The sequence below is a fragment of the Petaurus breviceps genome, unplaced genomic scaffold (assembly GCF_028583685.1).
Source record: "Petaurus breviceps papuanus isolate PSGF00001 unplaced genomic scaffold, PetGlider_PUasm1.0 181, whole genome shotgun sequence".
Classification (NCBI taxonomy): domain Eukaryota; kingdom Metazoa; phylum Chordata; class Mammalia; order Diprotodontia; family Petauridae; genus Petaurus; species Petaurus breviceps.
Window position 1 is genome coordinate 11,911,248 of NW_027185784.1, and position 22,348 is coordinate 11,933,595.

At 37.9% G+C, this 22,348-nt stretch overlaps 1 protein-coding gene and 1 pseudogene across 1 annotated transcript in view; one reads left to right on the top strand and one right to left on the bottom strand.

Annotated features, from left to right (window-relative positions):
• The window catches only part of TNPO3 (transportin 3), a 125,308-nt gene that overhangs the window by 56,518 nt on the left and 46,442 nt on the right, over positions 1 to 22,348 (bottom strand). Inside the window, exons 3-5 of the mRNA XM_069087182.1 lie at positions 19,334 to 19,407; positions 18,290 to 18,446; positions 966 to 1,109 (exon numbers count right to left, since the gene is read on the bottom strand). Coding sequence (XP_068943283.1) covers positions 966 to 1,109; positions 18,290 to 18,446; positions 19,334 to 19,407 — 375 coding nt within the window. The remainder of the gene's footprint in view (positions 1 to 965; positions 1,110 to 18,289; positions 18,447 to 19,333; positions 19,408 to 22,348) is intronic.
• LOC138160582 (flotillin-2 pseudogene) lies at positions 8,450 to 15,067 on the top strand (annotated as a pseudogene).

Sequence of the window (22,348 nt, forward strand, 5' to 3'; positions counted from 1 at the left end):
TGTATGACCACGCCCATAGACATATAAATATAGATACAGACATATTATGTCTATAAAGAGTTTAAATATCAACATGTCTTCAAATGGGTAAGACCTTGACAGAAAAAAAAACAATACCAAAGGCTCTTTCAATTTCTTTTTTTGTGATTATTCAATTTTTAATTCTAAAAGTTAAAGTACCATTCTAACCACTTTTTCACAGAAAAAGAATATGAGGAAAGAGGTTTCTTTTAAACCCAAAATATGACTAAGCATATTTAAACATATGTTTTATCCCACTGACCTCAAAATCTTCAAATCCTTTCATTACAAATATTAATTCAGTGGGACTTCCTTATCTGCAACTGTCCCCCTACCCCAGCCCCATCTTGATGCTTTTCTTCTCCTTACTCATAATCCCTTTGGTTCCAATACTACACCAACCCTCCCCCCTCCCCCGCCATTGCTCATGAGCTCCTCAACTGAAATTTTTTCTCCCTATTACCCACAATTCCAATTTTTTTCTCTGCTATCCCTCACCCCCCTGGTTTTAATACTTCTTTTCCTCTCTCCACCACCCACTAAGTTCACAGATGTGATGGTAACTAAACGATCACTAAATTTGTTGGATGATCCTACCGAAGTAATTAATTACACTTGCATGTCTAAAGCTCAGTGGCATTGGGACTTCTAACATGCAAATTACTTATATACAGACTTAATTACAAAGTCAATTTTCTTTGATCAATGTAACTGAAAACTAAAACCTGTTCTGGATGTTAAAGATGTTATATAGAGAAAAGAGAAGTTCATAACTCTGGCCCTGGGACATCAGCAAAAAAAGTACCACTTCTGCTTTTTCAGTATACACTAAGTAGAATTTTGAAATTCGTTATTTCTTCGTTATTTCTCCATAAGTCAGTTACTAAAGTTTGGAAAGTGTAATACAACCAAACTTTGGCACATAGCAAAATTCAAAAACTCACCAAAACTTCAAAAAGAAGAGCTAGCAATTTATTGTTAGCCATGAAGTTACTGTCCAGGACACCAAGGTTAAACCAACTACCTAAGCATCGAAAGGCCTTCATAAGCATCTTCTCATCTGTTCCTGCCTTTTCCACACAAGTCATCTGAAAGAAAGATCAAAAAAGAGGACAAAAACATTAAATAATGCCAAGTTTTGTATTTAATCCCACAACTAGAATTACCTCAAGTGTTACAGGCAGATGGCAGTGATTTCATACATAACTTTCATTGCTACAAAGGACAGCTGTGAGAAAAGCACTCTGCAAATCTCAAAAAGCCATATAAATGTGAACTACTACCATTAGTAGTATTTTTAAGGTTACTATTTCTTCATTTGTATGATGATTCACAATATTAGTAAAGTTTTGGTTTAAGGTGATGTTTGTCTAAACACCTAGATTTTATATAATTAGATCTCTTATATATGTAAAAAGAGAGGTAAATAAAAATGAACACTCATCACATTTCAAGTTATTGATAATTATAATGCTCTCAATTTCCATACAGAAAAGTTAGATTTTTAGCTTTAAAATTCAACAAGTTGCAAAATATACACTGTTACAGATGAAGTTTTATAACACAACACCAGAAATATTATAGCATATAAAGTAGATGAAAAGGAAAAGATCATTTGGTTCATTATTAGTCACTGTCCCTCTTCTGGGGATACTTTTAAAAACATTTCTGCAGTAAAACCATATACATGTTATTACATAAAGAATGGTACACTAATACACTATGAAGGGAGCTATGAATTGATCCAACCATTCTAGAAAGTAATTTTGAACTCTGTGAAGAAAGTGACTAAGATGTCCATCATCTTTCACTCAAAGATCCTACTGCTAGGCATTACACCAAAGGAAGTCAAGGATAGAAAGAAACATCCCATATACATCTTCATAGGAGGATTTTTTTGTGGTAGCAAAAACTAGGAGCAAAGTAGAAGCCCTTTAACTGTAGAATGGCTAAACAAATTGGGGAACATGAATTTAAAATGCATCACTAAACTAAGAAATGATGAATGTGAAAAATTTGGAGAAATATGAAGAGACAGAACTTATAAACTGATAAAATACAATTGACTTCCATAATGCAAAAGAATAATTAAAAAAATAAGCCTCTGAATGAAATGTTATGTAATTATAACAACCAAGTTTGACCTCAAGAAAAAGTACTTGTCTCCCTTCATTGCTAAGGTGAGGGATTGTAAGTAGAATTATTCCATATGCTGTCCAACTCAATGGATTGGTTTTGTGGAAATGCTTTTTACTATTTCATTGTAAATTGATACAAGAAATGGCCAGATAAGGGAAGGGAAAAGTATATATTCAGAAACAAATACAACGCAAAACCAAAAACTATCAATAAAAACATTGTCAGGGAGGCTAGGTGGTGCAGTGAGTAAAGTGCCAGCCCTGGAGTCAGGAGAACCTGAGTTCGGTTCTGGCCTCAGACACTTAACACCCACACAAAAAAACTAGCCATGTGACCTTGGGCAAGTTACTTAACCCCAATTGCCCTCCAAAAGGCAAAAAAATAAAAAACACTTCCCCCCCCCAAAATACATAAACAAATTCTGGTGAGTAATAAAGCCATTACCAATATACATAAAACAGTACTGACAATAAAGAATTAACACATATAAAGTACTTTAATATTTACACAACAATCTGTAAAGATAAGATCCTCTAATTTTCAACCAAAATGTAGCTCTGAATCCTGACCTAATTTCAAGAAACCTATGCTTCCCTCTCTATATGTGATTCATTTGCCATCCCAGTTCCATATTTACTGATTATATCTTTAAGATATCCTGAAAGCTAAAATCTGAAGAGGGTCAGCTACCTTTCTGACTATTATAATTCTAAAACAGATTCCTTTATGCAATGGATAAGAACACCTGTAACATGGTACAAGAAATGTTCCTGATTCATGGAGCTGAGCATCAAGATGATGATAGTTTGCCTAAACCCTAAGGGGCACAGAAATGCATCCTACTGTGTATGTAGGCCATTTAATTCTCTAATGGACTACTTGAGATATCAAGACTAATTTGGAAGACTGTAAACATATTTTCCCCATCTCACACCTGCCAATTCAGGTAAATCTTGTCCAAAGTCTTTCCAGCTAAATTCTCGATGAACTCTTCCTGAAACAGAAGGCAGAAGGAAAAGAAAAGGGAGAAGATATTTGAATGCCTGCTTCACCTACCTTATTCCATTTTGTTTATCTTCTATCCCCCACTACAGGATACATTCTGTAGCTAGATTCTTGATTTGCTGATATGACCTCAAGAATTCCTAAAATTTCTAAGGGAAGTGAATGATCATTTATTGAAAAGAGAATTTAACCAGAAAAATCTGTATATATGAAGAAGGCATCAGGAAAAGGGAGTATATAAAGGCAAACTTGCTATTCTCATGAATCATCAGCTAGGATCTCCAATGGCAGAATACTTCAGAAAATTATACATCTGTATAGACAGAAGTTCTGCTAGATTCAAAAAGACACTAAACTCTCTTATTGTCCTCCTTAATACTGTAGCTGACTGAACCTTATTAAAACTTTGAAATCTGCTTTCACTTCATCAGAATCACGGCACCTGCTAAGTCCTCATCTTCGACGTCTCTATAGCTCTTGACACCACTCACCACCTTCTTCCTCCTGAATACTATTCTCTCCATTGGCTTCTAGGAGTCTGTGGCCTTCTCTTTGCTATTTGTCTCCTACACACTTAAACCATGATCATCTTTAAAGGCTCTTCTCTTGTGAGCTGAATTATTTTTATGCAGCCAACTGCATAGATGGATGGATAGAGGGCCAGGCCTGGCATCAAGAGGACTTGACTTCAAATCTGACCTCAGACTCTTACCAGTTATGAGGCCCTAGGCAAGTCGCTTAACCCTGTTTGACTTGGTTTCCTCATCTATAAAATGAGCTGGAGAAAGAAAATGGCAAACCACTCCAAAATCTTTGTCAAGAAAACCCCAACAAGTGGTCACAGAGAGTTGGACACAACTCAACAACAATGAGGCTGATTGCCAGAACTATACACCCAGAGCTCACCCCCCCTAGTCTCAGTCTCACATCAACAATTGCTGTTAGACACATTTAAAAGCATATCAAAGTCAAATAAAACTCATCATCATTCCCTCAAAAAACTAACCTGCCTTAACTCTGTTGAAGACCTACTCCCATTCTCTCATTTATCTAGATTTGCAACGTCAATAATACCTGACTCTTCCTTCTGCTTTACCTTTCAAATTCAATTAGCTGCCAAATCTTGGTTAGTCTACCTCCACATCTCTCCATAGATGTCTTGCATCTATGCTCGTCTCTCCACTTAAAACAGCGGTAGTCCAGTCCCTTATCACTTACCTAGACAAACACAATAGCCTCCTAAATGTTTGTATTGCTTCCAGCCTCTACCATCTCCAATCTATCCTCCACAACGCAAATTAATCTTCTTATAGCATAATGATGATCAAATAACTGCTCTGCTCAAAAGCCTTCTGGGATTCTCTATTGTGTCTAGGAGAAAATGTAGACTCTCCAAGGTACTTAAAGGTCTCCTATAATCTAGTTCTACCCTACCATTCATTATTCCTTTCCAAATACTGTTTCAGACACACTGGACTTCTATTTCCCTTACCTGATACTCCTCATCTTTCATATCTTTGTAGGTGTGCAAACCACTGCCTGAAATGCAGTGATTCTCAGAACCTTTATCTTCCTTCAAAGCTCAGCTCGAGCCTCGACATCTACAAAAGGCCATGTCTAATGTCCAATTTGCTATTACTTCTCCCCACCACCAAAATTACCTTGCATTTACTTTGTATGTATTATTTTGTATTTACTTATATTCTTTCCACTGTAAAATGTTGTAATGGGAATGCAAATTTGGAAGATCTTCCCTGCCCCTAGGCTAAAGTGCACCTGGAGCCTAGGGTGGGAGGCTTGTTTTTCAGTAGATACTTTTTGATTGGCCAGTGGGTCCAAAAGGTTGTCACATTCTCTGAGCCAGGAGAAGGCTATATAAGCCCTGGTGTGTAGCTTTGTTTTGGGGGCTCACTTTGAGAAGTGTTCTGTGATTTGATCTGTATTCTGAAAAGCCGTTGTCCAGAGCCCCCCCAGCTTTGAGAAACCCAGATGTTGATTGGGTATGGATGTAATGGCTGGACAGTTGGAAAGCTGTCTACTTGATCTGTTTCTGTCTTGATAATTCTGCCTGTATACTTTGAAGTGCGGGGTGCTGACCTTTTTCCCCTGAACAAGGTAAACGATATATGTCTGACTGATTAAAGTAAGCTTGTTAACCCATTTTGAGTTGCTTTCCTTTAACAAAACAGATCCAAGAACCTGTATGGGCGGCAAACCCTGAGGACGCTTGGGGTGCTTGCTGCTACAAATGTAAGCTCCTTAAGGTTAATAACTTTTTTTCTCTTCACATCCTAAATGCTTGATTACAGACCCACTGGTGCTACTTTCCATAAAGACTTCACAGATCACCCCTGTAAATTTCCCCTTCTAAAACTATTTATCTCTGTATCTTCTTATAAGAATGTAAGTTCTCTTAGACAGATAACTGTTTCATGTTTGTCTCTGTCACCTAAGGTGCCTTAAACAAATTAGGTGCTAAATAAAATTTGCCAACTTAAATTAAAACTTAATTTACTACTTCTTTAGTTCTTGTCCTATTATTCTGAGCCAAAGTTGACTGAGACTGGCAACCTACAAATACTTAAATTCAAAGAAATTTTTAAAAGGAACTGACTGCATGATTAATGTGTTTTGAGTAAAGTGATATATACATCTCAGTAAAGTTTTGATAAAAGGCACATGCTATTATCAGAAGATGAAAAATGATAGGGTATAGCTGTTTCTACACTATGAGGAAAAGCAAGTGAAAATTTTGGCATACATATTTTTGTAGCCTTTTGGGGTCTTGGCCTAAAGTATTATTTTTTGAGTACTCACATGGTTTTTACACTTCTGGAACATGAGATTCTCAGAACTACAAAACTAACAAGGTACATTTATTTTTCAAGCAATCGAGCCAAAAAGGAAAGAATCACATAATAAATTATGACATTTCAATTTTATTAAGGCATCCAACCCTTCAAGCTGGAATACTAACACAGATACCAACTGTTGGGGCATTAATGGACAGAGGTTCTTATTTTCCCCATCTAAAAGCAGGACTTTTAAATAGACTGAATCTTAATAAATACATCAGCAACATTCTTAAACTCCTAAAGTAATGGAAGCTTTCAGTTTCTGAAAATTTTTAGCAACAAAATTTCACTACCCAGAACAACTTTATTTTTAAAATAAGGCTTTAAAGACTGCTAGAGAAAAGCTATGAGTACATGAAAAATGACCAGCAATACAAAGTTCAATGAGGTCTTTGGTCATGATTGAAATGTAGAATAATATTAAAAAGATCGTTAAATCATAGCATTTCTATATTAATCTAAAAAAGGAAAAAGATTTCATCTAGGAACAATATAAAGCAAAAGATCTGAACCTTGGGATCAGTGGTCAGGTTTCAGGAGATCCATGAATTATATATTTTTTAATCTTCACTTTCACTAATTTCTAAATGAAATTTAGCATTTCATTCAATGTAGAGATAATGGGAGTGGATTTGGCACAATTCGATGAATTGATTTCACATATCAATGAGGCCTCCCTGGATGAAATTAAGGTAGACGATTTGACACAACAAATTTAGGGTTTGTTTAAAGAGTTAAGTCCTGAGGCGGCCAGGTAGCACAAGGAGTAAGAGCACCGGCTCCAGTGTCAGGATGACCTGGAGATCGAATCTGGGCTCAGACACTTAGCACCCACCCAGAAACACCTGGCCATGTAACCTTGAGCAAGTTACTTAACCCCAATTGCTTAGAGGTGGCCAGGTGGCTCAGCAAGTAGGAGCACCTGCCCTAGTGTTGGGATGACCTGGGGATCAAATCCAGGCTCAGATACTTAGCACCACACCCAGAAATAACTAACCGTGTAACGTTGAGCAAGTTACTTAACCCCAATTGCTTTAAAAAAAAAAAAAAAAAGGGAGAGGATGAGAGGGAGAAGGCTAAGGCTAAGAGAATAGGATGGAGGGAAATATAGTTTGCAATCATAACTGTGAGTGTGAATGAGATGGACTAACTCATAAAATGGAAGAAGGATAGCAAAATGGATTAGAAACTAGAATCCCACAATGTTTTTTCATAAGAAACACACTTGAAACAAAGATATACACAGTTAAAATAAAAGGCTGGGTAGAATCTGTTATTCTTTAGTGGAAGTAAAAAAGGCAGAGGCAGCAACCATTGTCTTAGACAAAAACAGACTTAAGAGTTAAAAAAGGAAACTACATTTTGTTAAAAGGTACCACAAACAATGAATTATTAGTGATACTGAAAATAAAAGCACCAAAATGCACCAAACATATCCAAATTCTTAAAGGAAATGTAAAATGAGTTATAGGAAGAAATGGACAATGAAACTATAATTCAATTTGATAAACATTTCCCCTGACCTAGATAAAGTTAACCATAAAATAAACATGAAAGATGTTAAACAGTGAATTAAAGTTTAGAAATGTTACACACGAAAGACCTATAAATATGAATGTTAAGAATATACCTATTTTTCAGCTATGAATGCCACCTTTGCAAAATTTGACCATGTATTAAGGCATCAAACCCTCAAAAGCAGAAATATTAAATGCATCTTTTTCTGACAATAATGCAATAAAATTACATTCAACAAAGATCTTTCAAGGATAGATTAAAAATTAAATACTTTCTCCTTAAAGAATGGGTGGGTCAAAGACCAAATTATAGAAACATTCTATAATTTCATTAAAAATAATGACGATGAGACAAAAATACCAAATTTGTGGAATGCAGTACTTAGGGGAAAATTTATATGTCTAGATATTATGTTAATAAAAGAAAGACAGAGTAGATCAATGAAGTGGGTAAGCAACTAAAAAAAGTAGAAAACCAACCCAAAACAAAACAGAAATCCTAAAAATCAAAGAAGAGATTAACAAAATTCAAAGTTAAAAAACCATTAAACTAATTAAAAGCTTTTTTTTGGGGGGGGGGGAACCAAAATGGATCAATGACTGCCTAATTTGATTTGTATAAAGAAAAACAAATTATCAGCTTCAAAAATGAAAAAGCTGAATTTACAACCAACGAAGATGAAATAAATTATAATTAAGAGCTATTTTGTCTAATCACATGCAATCAAAACTGACAATATCAATGAAATGGATAAATATTTACAAAAATGGAAAACTTAATAACCCTATCTTAGAAAAAAGAATTCAATAAACCATAAATGAACTCCCAGCAACAGATGGACTGCCAAGTGAATGCTACCAAAAATTTAAAAAACAATTCCAATATAACACAAACTGCTTGAAAAACACAGATAAAGAAATCTGATAAAATTATTTTTATGACACACATGTAGTCATGGTACCTAAATCAGGGAGAGTAAAAAAAAAAAAAACCCTATAGACCAATTTTGCTAATGAATACTGAGGCTAAAATTTTAAATAAAAATACTAGCAAGATTACAATAATATACCACAAAGATAACACACCATAGCAAGAATGCAAAACTGGTTAAATATTAGGACAACTACAAACATAATTAACCATATTAACAACAAAAATCATATGATTATTATTAACAGATGCAGAAAATTTTTCTGACAAGCTACACTTTCTGTTAAAAACACTAAAAAGCACAAGAATAAAGGGAGTTTCCCTTAAAATGATTAAGTAGGATTTAGCTAAAACCAAAAGCCAGCTAAGGTAGAAGCCTTTCCATCAAGATCAGGAGTGAAGCAAGGATGTCCATTATCACCATTACTATTTAATGTTGTACTAGAAATGCTAGCTATATCAATTAAGACAAGAAAAAGAAATAAAGGAATAAGTAATGAGGAAACAAAACCATCACTTTTTGTAGATGATGTTATGGTTTACTTAGAAAACCCTGGAGTCAACTAAAAAACTAATAAAAACAATTTCAGCAAAGCAGCAGGATATAAAATAAACCTGCAGAAATTATCAGCATTTCTGCATATTCTAAATAAAACCTAGGTGGAAGAGATAAAGAGAAATTCCATTTAAAGTAACAATAGATAGTATGAAATACCTGGGTGTCTACCTACTACCAAGTCAACAGGATAAAAATAACAATTCTATCTACCTCCATTAATTTATTTAATACTATACCAATCAAACTGCCAAAGAATTACTTTATAGAGACTGAATAAATAAATAACAAAAATCATCTGGAAAAACAAAAGATTCTTCAAGAATATCAAGGCAATCAATGAAAAAAATATGAAGGAAGGGGGTCTAGCAGTACCAGATCTCAAACTATATCACAAAGCTGTTAACTGTCAAAACAATTTAAGACCAGTTAAGAAAAAGAGAAATTAATGAGACTGACATTTTATAAAGGTTAAGAAACTCTGACATAAAGAGAGAAATGAAAATCCAAGTTAACCAAAAGAGTCCATTTTAACCAACACATGTCCCATTAGTGACAGGCATCAATTTGTCATGCAACCCCGCCAACAAAAAGGGCCTTAATTAACAAAACAATGTAAATGATGGACAGTCTTGTATTGGTTAGATGATTTCTAAAAATAATTATATTTCTTTTATTATTTCTCAAAATAATCATATTCCTATAATGCAAAAAGTTCTAGAAAGTGCTCTCCCCACAATACTGTAAATAGGTATGATTATTCCCATTTTATAAATGTGAAAACCGAGGCTCAGAGAGGTTAAGTGATTTGGCCCAAGTTACACAAATGTTTAATAACAGCTGAACTCAGGTCTTTTTATCACAATTTGGTCCTCTTTCCACAATGCCATACTGCCCAAGAAACTGCCATGTATTATACTAAAGGCATGATGAACACTATCTGGTATGAGGAGGGAATGACAAGATATGACTCAAGAGTGAAGTGAGCAGAACCAGGAGAACATTGTACACAGTAACAGCCACACTGTGTGGTGACTGATTCTGACAGACTTAACTCTTCTCAGCAATGCAAGGACCTAAAAGAATTCGAAGACTCATGAGGGAAAATGCCATCCACATACAAAGAACTCTGGAGTCTGAATGCAGATGGAAGCAGACTGTTTGCTCTCCTTTCCTTTTGTTGCTTTGTTTCTTCTTTCTCGTGGTTCCTCCCATTAATTTTAATTCTTCTTTGCATCATGACTAATGTGAAAATATTTAATATGAATGAAAATATTAAGTAGAGCCTATATCAGATTGCACACTGTCTTGGGGAGAGTGGAGGAGAGGGAGGAGGGGAAAATTTAAAACTCAAAATCTTACAGAAGTGAATGCTGAAAACTAAAAATAATTATTTTTTAAAAAAGATATGACTCAGGCACAAGCACGCTCGGTGGCCTCTCGGGCCTCAAGCTCCTCCACCCCACTGGGCAGAGGCACGAGTGCGGTGTAGCCGCCATCCCCGAGCGCTGGCAGCTAAAGCCATGGGCAACTGCTACACGGTGAGACCCAACAAAGCATTGGTGGTGTCAGGGGGCTGCTTCAGTCCAGATGCAAAGAAATATATGCTTGGAGGCTGGACCTGGGCCTGGTAGTTCATCTCAGATACACAGAGGATTACCCTAGAAATAATGCTGTTGCAGTCCCATTGCGAGGATGTAGAGACGGCTGAGGGGGTAGCTTTAACTGTGATGGGTGTCGCCCAGGTGAAGATCCTGACTGAGAATGATCTGTTAGCTGTGGCCTGTGAGCAGTTCCTGAGGAAAAATGTCCATGACATCAAGAATGCAGTCCTGCAGACCCTCAAGGGCCACCTGTGATCCATCTTAGGGACCCTGATGGTGGAGCAGATCTACCAGGACCAGGACCAGTTTGCCAAGCTGGTGAGGGAAGTGGCAGCCCTTAATGTAGGTCACATGGGCATCAAAATCCTTAGCTTCACCATCAAAGACACGTATGATAAAGTGAATTACCTGAGCTCCCTAGGCAAGTTGCAGACAGCCCAGTTGCAGAGGGATGCTGACAGCAGAGTGGCCCAGGTGAAGTGAGAAGCGGGCATCAGGGAGGCCAAGTGCAAGAAGGAGATGCTGGACATGAAGTTCCTGGCAGACACGTACATCACCAATTCCAAATGCTCCTTCGAGCTGAAAAACTCGGCCTTCACTGAGGAAGTCAGCAACAAGACGGCCGAGGCCCAGCTGGCCTATGAGCTCCAGGCCACCAAGAAGCAGCAGAAGATCCGTCAGGAGGAGCTGGAGATCGAGGTGGTGCAGAGGAAGAAGCAGATCAACGTGGAGGAGCAGGAGATCCTCCGGACAGGCAAGGAGCTCATGTCCGCCATCCAGCAGCCCTCAGAGGCAAAGGCCCACTGCATCCAGCAGAACGCAGAGGGAGAGAAGATGAAGAAGGTCCTCCTGGCACAGGCTGAGGCAGAGAAGATCCAAAAGATAGTGGAGGCAGAAGCCATGGTGATTGAAGCATTGGGGAAGGCTGAGGTGGAACGCATGAAGCTCAAGGCTGAGGCCTACCAGCAGTACAGCCATGCGGCCAAGCTGTCCCTTGTGCTTGACGCCCTCCCCTCGATTGCTGCCAAAGTGGCTGCCCCACTGCCCAAAGTGGACAAGGTCATGGTGCTTAGCGGTGATAACAGCAAAGTCACTAATGAAGTGACTTGCCTACTGGTGGAGCTGCTGGCCTCCATTCACATTCTCACTGGGGTGGACCTATCCAAGATCCCTCTGGTCCAGAAGGCAGCGGGGACTCAGGACTAAGGCGGCCTCACCCAGCCCCCGCCCTCCTAGACAGGTTCTCCTATCCAGGGACCATGGAAGTTTTGCTGACTCTGATGCCTGACTCTGTGGGGGCTGGGAGTGCTCCTGGCCCATCCACATCAGTCTGTCGTGTCGTCCTTTGCCTCTCCTCTCTTCTTCTGTTCTCCACCTCTTCTCCTCTTCCTCCAGCTCTGTTCCCTGTCTCCTATGTCTGTATGAGCACTCTCTCCTCACCTCCATCAATCATAGGTGAAGCTAAGGATGTTTGCAATCACTCTCTGTCTTTGGGAAGCAGCCTGCCTGCTCCTCACAATCATGGTGCCCTGAAGTTCCTTGGCCGTCCATTTATCCACCCCGTTGAACTCACCAGAGCACAGCACGAGGGAGGAGGGTGACCTGGGGTGGGGAAGCCTTGAGTCATTCTGCCATGTTCAATGGGAAGCCACCGCCAGCCTGGGACTGGGTTATCTTCCCTATCCCTGGGTTAGACGTCCCCTGGCCCTGTGCCCTCCCACTCCAGTCAGCCCTATAGGGCAGGGAGCACTGAGATGGGCCCCTGGTTCCCTGTGGAGCCTCTTCTGACTCACCTGTCAAATCACATCTTTCTACAATCTCTCCTCTCCCCAGAAGGGCAGTGGGGATGCCTTTTGTTTCTCTAGCTGCCAGAATTCATTATTAGGTGTGGGTTATTGGGAGGCCAAAGGGAGGGTTAGGCTGCCCCCTGTCCTCTGCAGGGGCTTTACCTTGCCCAATACTGTGCCAAGAATAGAAGAAGACTATCTGGGCCAGTGTGCATGTCCCTCCCTCATATAAATGCCCAGTTGAAAAATGGTCAAATGATATGAACAGGTCAACAGAAATGAACAGAAGAAATCAAAGCTATCTATAGTCATGAAAAAATGCTCTAGGGGTGGCTAGGTGGCACAGTGAGTAGAAGCGCCGGCCCCGGAGTCAGGAGGGCCCGAGTTCAGTTCCAGCCTCAGACACTTAACACCCACACAACAAAAAAACTAGCCGTGTAACCTTAGGCAAGTTAGTTAACCCCAATCGCCCTCCAAAAGGGAAAAAAAAAACGCTCTAAATCACTATTGATGAGAGAAATGCGAATTAAAAACTCTGAGGTACCACTTCACATGTAATAGATTGGCTAACACGACAGAAAGGGAAAATGACAAATGTTGGAATGGATGTGGGACAAGTGGGACACTAATGTACCACTGGGTAAAGTTGTGAACTGATCCAACCATTCTGGAGAGCAACTTGGAACTATGCGCAACAGGCAACCAAACTAAATAATCTTTAATCCAGCAATACCATTACTTGGTCTGTACCCCAAAAATATCAAAGGAAAAGGAAAAGGACCTATAGGTACAAAAATATTTGTAGCAGCTCTTTTTGTGGTGGCAAAGAATTAGAAATTTAAGGTTTGTCTATCAGTTGGGGATTGGCTGAACAAATTGTGGTATATGACTGTGATGTAATATTGTCATGCTATAAGAAATGATGAGCAGAAAGGTTTCAGAAAAACCTGGAAAGATTTACACAAACTACTGCAAAGTGAACTGAGCAGAGCCAGGAAATGATCTGAAGAACTCAAGGCTGAAAAATGCTATCCACTTCCAGAGAAAGAACTAAATGCAGATTGAAGCATACTTTTTTTAAACTTTATTTTTCTTGGCAATTTTTTTTTTGGTCTGTGTTTTCTTTCACAATATAATACGAAAATGTTTTGCATGACTGCACATGTATCTATCAAACTGCTTGCCTTCTCAATCAGAGGGGAGGAGAGGGAAGGACAGAAAGAATTTGAATTTTTAAAATTGTTTTTCCATGTAATTAGAAAAAATAAAATATTAAACTGAAAAAAAAATCTGCCCCAGCCTTAGAATTCCTATTTGACAACCATACATTGAACATCTCTCCCTGGATATTTTATCAGAATTTCAAAAACAAAAGACTCAAAACATAACTTATGTTCTCCCTACCCCAACTTGATCTAAATTTTTCTTTTAGTCTAATAAACCACATCCTTCCAGTTTATAACCTCAGTCATCACTTTTCACTCTCCCTCAATCCTGTCCATATCCAATCAGTTGCCAAGTGTTGTTGATTGTCCATCTGCCTCTTCTCACAGGGACACTATCCTAAATTCATACTTTCATTATCTCACACCTACTATGGAAAGAGTCTAACTGGTTTCCTTACTTCAAAGTCCTTTCCCTCACTAACTCATCTCTTCTACAGGCAGCCAAATCAATATTCCTAAAATAAATGCCTGATATATTAAATCCCCCTTTTTAAGGACTTTTAGTGACTCTTGATTGTCTACAGAATAAAATAACAACTTTTCAGCTTGCCATTATTTAAACCTTTCCATAATATGGCCCTTACCTACCTTTCCAGACACTTTGTATCACTTGCCTTTGTGAACTCTGTGTTCTAGCCAAATTGGCCTGTACCCATTCCTAAATTTAGCTGTCTACCTCGAAGATGCCTTTACACCACAACCTGTCCCCTATCTCCATCCTTCCTACCTCTTAGAATCATTAGTATCCTCTGAGGCTCAGCTCAGGTATGGTGTTATCTGCAGGTAACTTTTTCTGACTCCGCTAGTGGTTAGTTCCCCATCCCTCCTAAAATAAAAGCTCCTTGGAATTAAGGACTATTTCAATTTGGTCTTTGTATCCCAAGCACCATTTATTTAATCCCTAAATAAATTTTTGTTGAACTGAACTGAAAAGCACAAGGACAAGCAGGAGAAAGCACAGTAAAGGATATGTTTCAGGGAAGAAGGGCAGATACTAAATTTGGGTGAAATAGTCCATGAGCTGGGGAGTAATATGCGATAAGGCTGGCATGGATCTGGGAAGGATTCACAAGCCAGAACAAAAGGGGCTTGCACAAGGGAGGTGATAAGGAACTACTGAAAATGTCTGAGCCTAAGAGAGACACAATCATATCTATGAATTAAGAATCTTTTGGCAGCAGTATAAAAGAGAGGCAGCAGAGAGTAGCAGTGAAAAGGCCTCCCAGGAAATTATTGGAATAGCCAGAGTGGATGGCAATGTGGCTCTTTACAAGGGCAGTGTTAGGATATAAAAAAGTATTGATACAAGAAATATTTCAGAAGGAATCAACAGCAAAACAACTAAAATATAAAAGAAAGAAAGGGAAGAGTCAAAGACAAATCCCAAAATATGAAATCTGATTTAAGAATCTGAAAGGATTATAAAGTATCCTGAAAAGCAAGAGGACTGCAATACATAAACACTTGAAAAAATAAAAGTGAATATTCTTGGGTGTATTACAGAAACATTTTTTGTATACATACATACATACACACATGTAAAAAACAACGAAATGCTAAATTTCTTTTTTCAAATATGGTTTCGAATTGTAAAGAAAATTTTCTTATACTGAAGCCTAATTAATTATGAAACAGGACTTCAAAGGGAGACATAGGAGCACCGCTGACTGAACCAACTGACATGATGTTGTACAAAGTCATAACTTGTAGGTCTTTTTCAAGTTTTAACTTTTCTGGTTGAAAAAATTGAAAATTATGGCAAAACCTTGGCAATATAAATCAGCTGATAAAGAGAAAAAAAGAGATCAAGAAGAAATAATAAATTTTACAAAAAAGAAATGAGGCCACTAAAGAAAAAAAGCTTTAAAAGGTTTTTCTGTCCAGATATTAGAACCAAATATAGTTTTGTGTTGGCATTTACTTACAGGTTCTACAAAATAAACTACTGATGGAACCACAGCTCTGTTATGCACCATTGAAAATATAATGTTTTCTCCATATGTCTATAAAAACAACACAGAGTAGTAAACAAATAAAGAAAAATTCCTTGAAAATCACTATCTTTATTGTATAGACTCCAGTATCATTTCAGTCACCCCTCAGTATTTAAATAATGTTTTATTAAATGGAATTTTTAGAAACAGCCATCTTAAACACATCAAAACACAGTGGCATTCCAAAAACAATACTTTGATTTAGAATAGACTTCTGATGCCAATTCTATCAATTCCCCCCACATCCCAGCTTCTCCCATAAGAATGACTCAAGGATATTAGAGATAGAAGAAAAAAGCATTAAAGACCCCTTCTTTTACCGCACAACTTCTTAATGCTCTCATCAAAATCATTCAAATTATCACTGCTCTGAAGAAATAGTAATATAAATCCCTAAAGAAACAAAATTAGGGGCGGCTAGGTGGCACAGCAAATAGAGCACCGGCCCTGGAGTCAGGAGGACCTGAGTTCAAATCCGGCCTCAGACACTTAACACAAAAACTAGCCATGTGACCTTGGGCAAGTCGCTTAACCCCAACTACCCTCCAAAAAGCAAAAAAGAAAAACAATTAAATCATAAACAGAGAAGCATGAACTTAGCATTAAAGATCTAAGAAAGAAATGTCCCAGCAAAAACCAATGTAATACATTCTAAAGTAAAAAGTTCCATGTGAATCACTTGCTTAATGAAACGAGAATGGAATCCATAGGTCAATAAGTCTTGTTCAGTTGTGTCTGACTTTTTGTGACCCCATGAGGGGTTGTATTGGCAAAGATACTGGAATGGTTTGCCGTTTCCTTCTCCAGCTCATTTTACAAATGAGGAAACTTGAGCAAACAGGGTTAAGTGACTCACCCAGGGTCACACAGCCAGTGTCTGAGGTTTTTAAAAAATTACTGGGAATCAAATATTAAAAAGTCCCTACTTTCAAGTAACTTACATCTGAACTCAGGTCTTTCTGAACTCCAGGCCCAGTGCTATTTCCACTGGGTAATCTAGATGCTTTAGCACTTCCAAACCTCTATTTAAGGCAAGTGCTCAACTCAGACATCTCCTCATTTCTCACCTGAGTGTACTATTTTGGGGCTTCACCATGCTCTTTCCCCTCTAACATCTTCCCTTACCCACTCCAACCAGCCCAAGCTCCCAAGCTTCCTTTTGTGCAGTCTTGCCACATTGAATGTATCTCCTTGAGGGCAGGGGTTGTTTTTCTTTGTATTAACTGTATCCCCAACACTTAGCATAGTACCTAGAACACAGGAGGCATAAATATTAAATATAAATGTCTTATACATTTATATACATACAAAAACATTAATGTTTACTAACTACTGACTAGATATTTCAATTTGAACTACATTAAAATGTTCAATCCAGGGCTAAGAATATTCCTATAGCCTTATGTTCTGATGGTTCCCATAAAATACCCCTCTTTCTAGCATAGAGGGTCTTCAACATGGGGTCTGTAAACTTATTTTATAAAAAAGGTTTTTCATTTCATTGGCTCCCTTTCTAATCCTATGTATTTAAGCATTTAAAAACATTATTCTTAGAAGAGGCCCATAAGCTTCACCAAACTGCCAAAAGAATACAATGATACCAATAAAATAGGTAGAGAACCCCTGCTATAAAGAGAAACAATGTAGTTATTTTGTGGGTTTAGCTTTGCTGGTATACTAAAACCACAGCCAAAAGATCCCAGGAATTCTGGCACTCCATAAGATTTAGGGTATAGCAACCTTAAAGCCAGAAATTGGGACTGTTCCCCAGTTCTAAGGCTTATTTTAAAAGTCTATCCTAATTCCCTCTACATTTGCTAGTACCGCGCCCCCCGCCCCGAAAATTACTTTGAATCTACTTCTATATGTTGTTTTCCTTTTCTGTTTACAAGTTGTCTCCCCCCAAAGAATGCAAGCTCCTGGGCAGCTAGGAGGCGCAGTGAATAGAGCACCAGTCCTGGAGTCAAGAGGACCTGAGTACAAATCTGGCCTCAGACACTTAACACTAGCCATGTGACCTTGGGCAAGTCACTTAACCCCAATTGCCCTGCCTTCTCCCCTCCAAAAAGGAAAAAAAAAAGGAAAGAATGTAAACTCCTTGAGAACAGGGCCTGTTTCTTTTTTGCCTCATTCTCTCCCAAGCTCAACCTACATCATAAACATGAAAAGACTTCCATGAACTGATGAAAAAGCAAAGCAAAAAGAACCCAGAATACAATGTGTACAATGGCAATAACAAAAACCCCATTGTGAAACCTAATTCAGATCAAATGGAATGACCAGTGCTAGTTCCAGAGGGCTAATGTAGAAACATACTTTCTTCCTCTCAGCAGAGGTGGCCCACAGATGGAGAAAAATGAATACTGTTAGTGGAATAAGGTCATATAAATTTTGCTTAATTTTTGTTGTTTTTGTTGTAGGGCAGGAACTATTAATGAAGGCAAAAATTTGGGATTTAAGAGGAAGTGACTGTGGACTAAAAAAAAAATTCTTTAGCAAAACTTTTTTTTCAGAAGATCAAATGAGATAAAGTACACAAAAGAATCTGTAAACATGAAATACTATAAATGAAAGGAGGGTGGGGCTTTCCAGGATACCAAAGGGGAAGAAAGCCAGCATCTCGAAAAGCAGGTAAGCATCTCAAACCAACTTACCAGCAGAGAAACTACTGTGCTTGAGTAGTAAGCCAAGTCTTCTATAATCTCTGTACGACGATTAGCTCCAATTCGTAACGACCTGCTATGTACCTCTTCAGGTAATACCGTAAGAATCTCCAGCAGAAAAGGCAAAGAAGTTACATCATTGCTGTATCTTGGGGGGAAAGGAGAAAATAAACCAGGAAAAAAAAAGATGACAGAAAATACACAACAAAATAAATGAAATTAAAAGAATTATCGAGATATCTCAAGCCATAAAAGCTTTAATAGCCACCATAAGAGGAATTTTAAAAGGACATGCTCTAGTTTTCAAGAAAAAAAACCTGGCCAAATACTAGAGAAACAAATCTCAGATAATTCAGGATTGGATGCTTAATGTTTTATCATCACTTAAGGTTCTTCAAAATAGCAGATTCTATTTCTTTAGGAAGAAAAGTATTCATCTGTAATACATAAAGCAAATTTCCTCCTAAAAAAGATCCTATTATATGAATACCAGTCATTCAACCACAAAATAGTAATCTCAATCAAAAACCAAACTGTTATAACTTTCCCAATAATGTAATTGCAATGGTCTGGTAACAATTTATAGAACTGATTATATGTCATTTAGTGAGAGTAATCCACAAGGCAATATGGAAAATTCTGGCAGCAAATAAGGAACACCACTTAGCCCTAACAGAAATAAGGAACAAGAAAGTTTAAGGAAGCCTCAATTAGTCCTACTCTGCCAGAAACTGATTTGAGGCCTTTGGACAATGGATAAAGAAATAAACAACAAAACAGATGTTCCTAAGCTCAAAAAAAGGACAAACATCATAGTGTAATAAGAAAAAGTTTATCTGCCTCCTTTTATCTTTGTGAAGGAAATGTCTACAAAATTAACTGTTGTTCTTTTCCTCTGGAATATCAAAAAATAGAATTTCTAGGCATAATAAATATCTCCATTTAGATTTCCCCCCAATATCAGTCCATTATGATTTTAATAAATTCACATTACAAATGAATATAAATAAAACTTTTAAAACAAAAGTTACTTACTTTTCTACCAAGGTCTGAACACAGCCTTTCCAGGAAGGCATTTGCAGGGCCAGGTCTGCTATTGCTAAAGCAAGCTGAACAAAAGAAAAAGACTCTTGGTAAACAAATACACAGAGATAGTGAACACAATATGTCAGGTTACTATTAGTGCTAACCAAAGACCTTAATGACTTTCAACAAATCTGACAAAAGTTCAAATAAGCTCAGGGGCAAAAGTTAAGAACATATTAGACTTCTAAAATAAGAAATTAAAAAGGTAAGCTTGGGGCAGGTAGGTGGCACAATGTACCGGCCCTGGAATCAGGAGGACCTGAGTTCAAATGTGGCCTCACTTAACACTAAATAGCTGTATGACCTTGGGCAAGTGACTTAATCCCAATTGCCCTGCCTTCCCCCCTCCAAAAAAAAACGCTAAGTTAACCTGTCTTGGGCACCTATATTACACAATTGGGGAGGGAGGGAGAGACAGAAGATAAGAAATAGTTTCTTTAAAAAAAATAAAAATTTAAAACATCTTGAAACTTTCTACATGGTTAAATAGACTACAATGAGGCCAGCTCAATTATCAGAGTCAGAATTTTTATCTGTCCTTTACTGAAGACTGTCAATTGCTTTTTCTTTTGTCATCTTATACTCCACTGAAAAATACTTGTACAAAGAGTCAATGCAATTTCTGGGTGAGTCAAAGGATATATGTCATACAACAATCCCTGAGGGGTTGGAGGTGTTTATCTCTTCAGTGTTCTTATGCCTGAGGGGATATGCTGCTTGATGAGACTTGCAAGTTCTCATGTGTTAAAGCAGCCTAGAAAGCATTCATCTGGTGTTTAAGACATAAGGTCAACTAAAACAAAATCTTTTTCCAACTAACAAAGCATTTTAGTACTAAATAATTTCGACACATAAAATACAAACTGACCCTTATCCAGTTGGTCACCTTTCCTTCTGGTGATCTGGTGACTAAGGGATATTTATCCCACTGATAATGAAAAAAATATATGAAATGCTCAGAGGCAAAGACAATTTACTTTCCCCGGATCTTGTCTCTTCATGTGACAGGCACATTTCTGGCAATATTACAGACATGGACAGTGCAGCAATGAAAAGAAGGGTGGATTTGGAGCCAGATAACCTACACTGAAATGCTAGCTCTGCCACTTACTGCCATAATAACCCTGGGCAAAGCCCTTACCCAACATGGGCTTCAATTTCTTCATCTGTAAAATGAGGGGGCTGGACTGAATGATTTCTACAGTACCTGCAGGCTTAACATGTTGATTAGCCTGGGCTAAAGAGAGATTCTTGGCATACTCCACATTTTCATGCATCCATCAGTGATTACTTTTTAGGTTTGGCCATTCATTCTATCACTCCCAAATTATCATTTATTATCCCACATTTCTCCATTTTATCCACAAGGCTAGCATTAGAAATGTTGATCTTTTGTGTTACTAAGATGGTCCCTCAATGTTAGACAAAAATACATGTAAGCCACAAAGTTCCAGCCCTTATTCCAAGTTCAAATGAGATAATGTATATAAAGTGATCCTGGAAGTTCACTTCTGCCCTGGAACTCATAGTCCCACCTCTACAGTACCCTCTTCTCCTACAATACCCAGGTCAGTCATCTCTCCATTTCCCTCCTCTGGAGTTGTCCAGTTAGATCTAAAACCCAAATACAGGGCCTTTTTTTTTTTTTGGCCTTTTGGAGGGCAATTGGGGTTAAGTAACTTGCCCAAGGTTACATGGCTAGGTTTTTTTTGCACTCCTCTGGACTTGTCCATCATGTCCCAGAGCAACTTCTTCCTCTCCTCAGCTACCTTTTGTTTGTCTTCTCTAATAGAATGTAAGTTCCTTGAAAGCAGGGACTTTCTTTTTGCTGTTATTTGTATTTCCAGCACTTATTACAATGTCTGGCACATAATAAGGATTTAATTTTTGTTGACTGAACATTCAAGCACTTTGTGCACTGGAAAATATCACATAAACATCAGTGTACTAATTTTGATTATGAAGCAAGATTAGTACACTCAAAATATGTGATATCCCCTCCCCAACCAATGGCTTAAAGGAACAAGTATCTTTGTATATCCACAAAAACACAAGACACATGCACATGGCATCATAATTGTTCTCTATCAATACACCAAATTCACTACTTGTTCCCAAGACAAAGATTTCATTTGACCATACTGTCAACCACTTGGGTTTCCACTGACTATTTCTAACTTGATTCAGTTGAAACAGGGCCATGTAAAGATGAAATATATCACATAGGTCTAATCTGAAGTAAGTGATTTAAAAGGCCCTGTTGGGCCGGGCTAGGTGGCGCAGTGAGTAAATTACTGGGCCCAGAGTCAGGGGTACCTGAGTTCGGTTCCGGCCTCAGACAAAAAAAAAACACCCACACAAAAAAACTAGCCATGTAACCTTGGGCAAGTTACTTAACCCCAATTTCTCTCCAAAAGGCCAAAAAAAAAAAAAAAGGCCCTGTATTTGGGTTTTAGATCTAACTGATAGTTAAGTGATCTATAAAGAATTAAATCCTGGCCTGAAAACACAGTGGGTGGATGAATAAGCAATCCTAAGCTTGCTCTAACACAAGTAGGAGAATGGGTATGCCCTCATACCTACTAAGAATTTAGGAAGGATGAGAGAACCAAAGGTAAGTCTTAGAAAAATCTTGTTTTGCTATGATAATGGAAAGAAAAGGGCACTATTAATTAGATTTTTGTTCAAAGTTTTTTGTCATGCTTCATTTGGGAAGATAGAAAGGATGTGGACTGTAATGGAAAGGAAAAGATTAAAAGGAAGACCTTACAGTACCTTAGAAAGGGACAGCAAGGGAAGAAAACAAACTAACATCTTATAAAAACATGTCTCTGAGGTTTTGAAGTACTGGTTCTCAGACAAGCAATGTTAGAATCATATTATACCAAATCTTCCCTTGTGTTAATCAACAGACTTTTCAGAGAAAGTATTTTTTTGCAGGGAACCATTTCTGCATTTGTTATG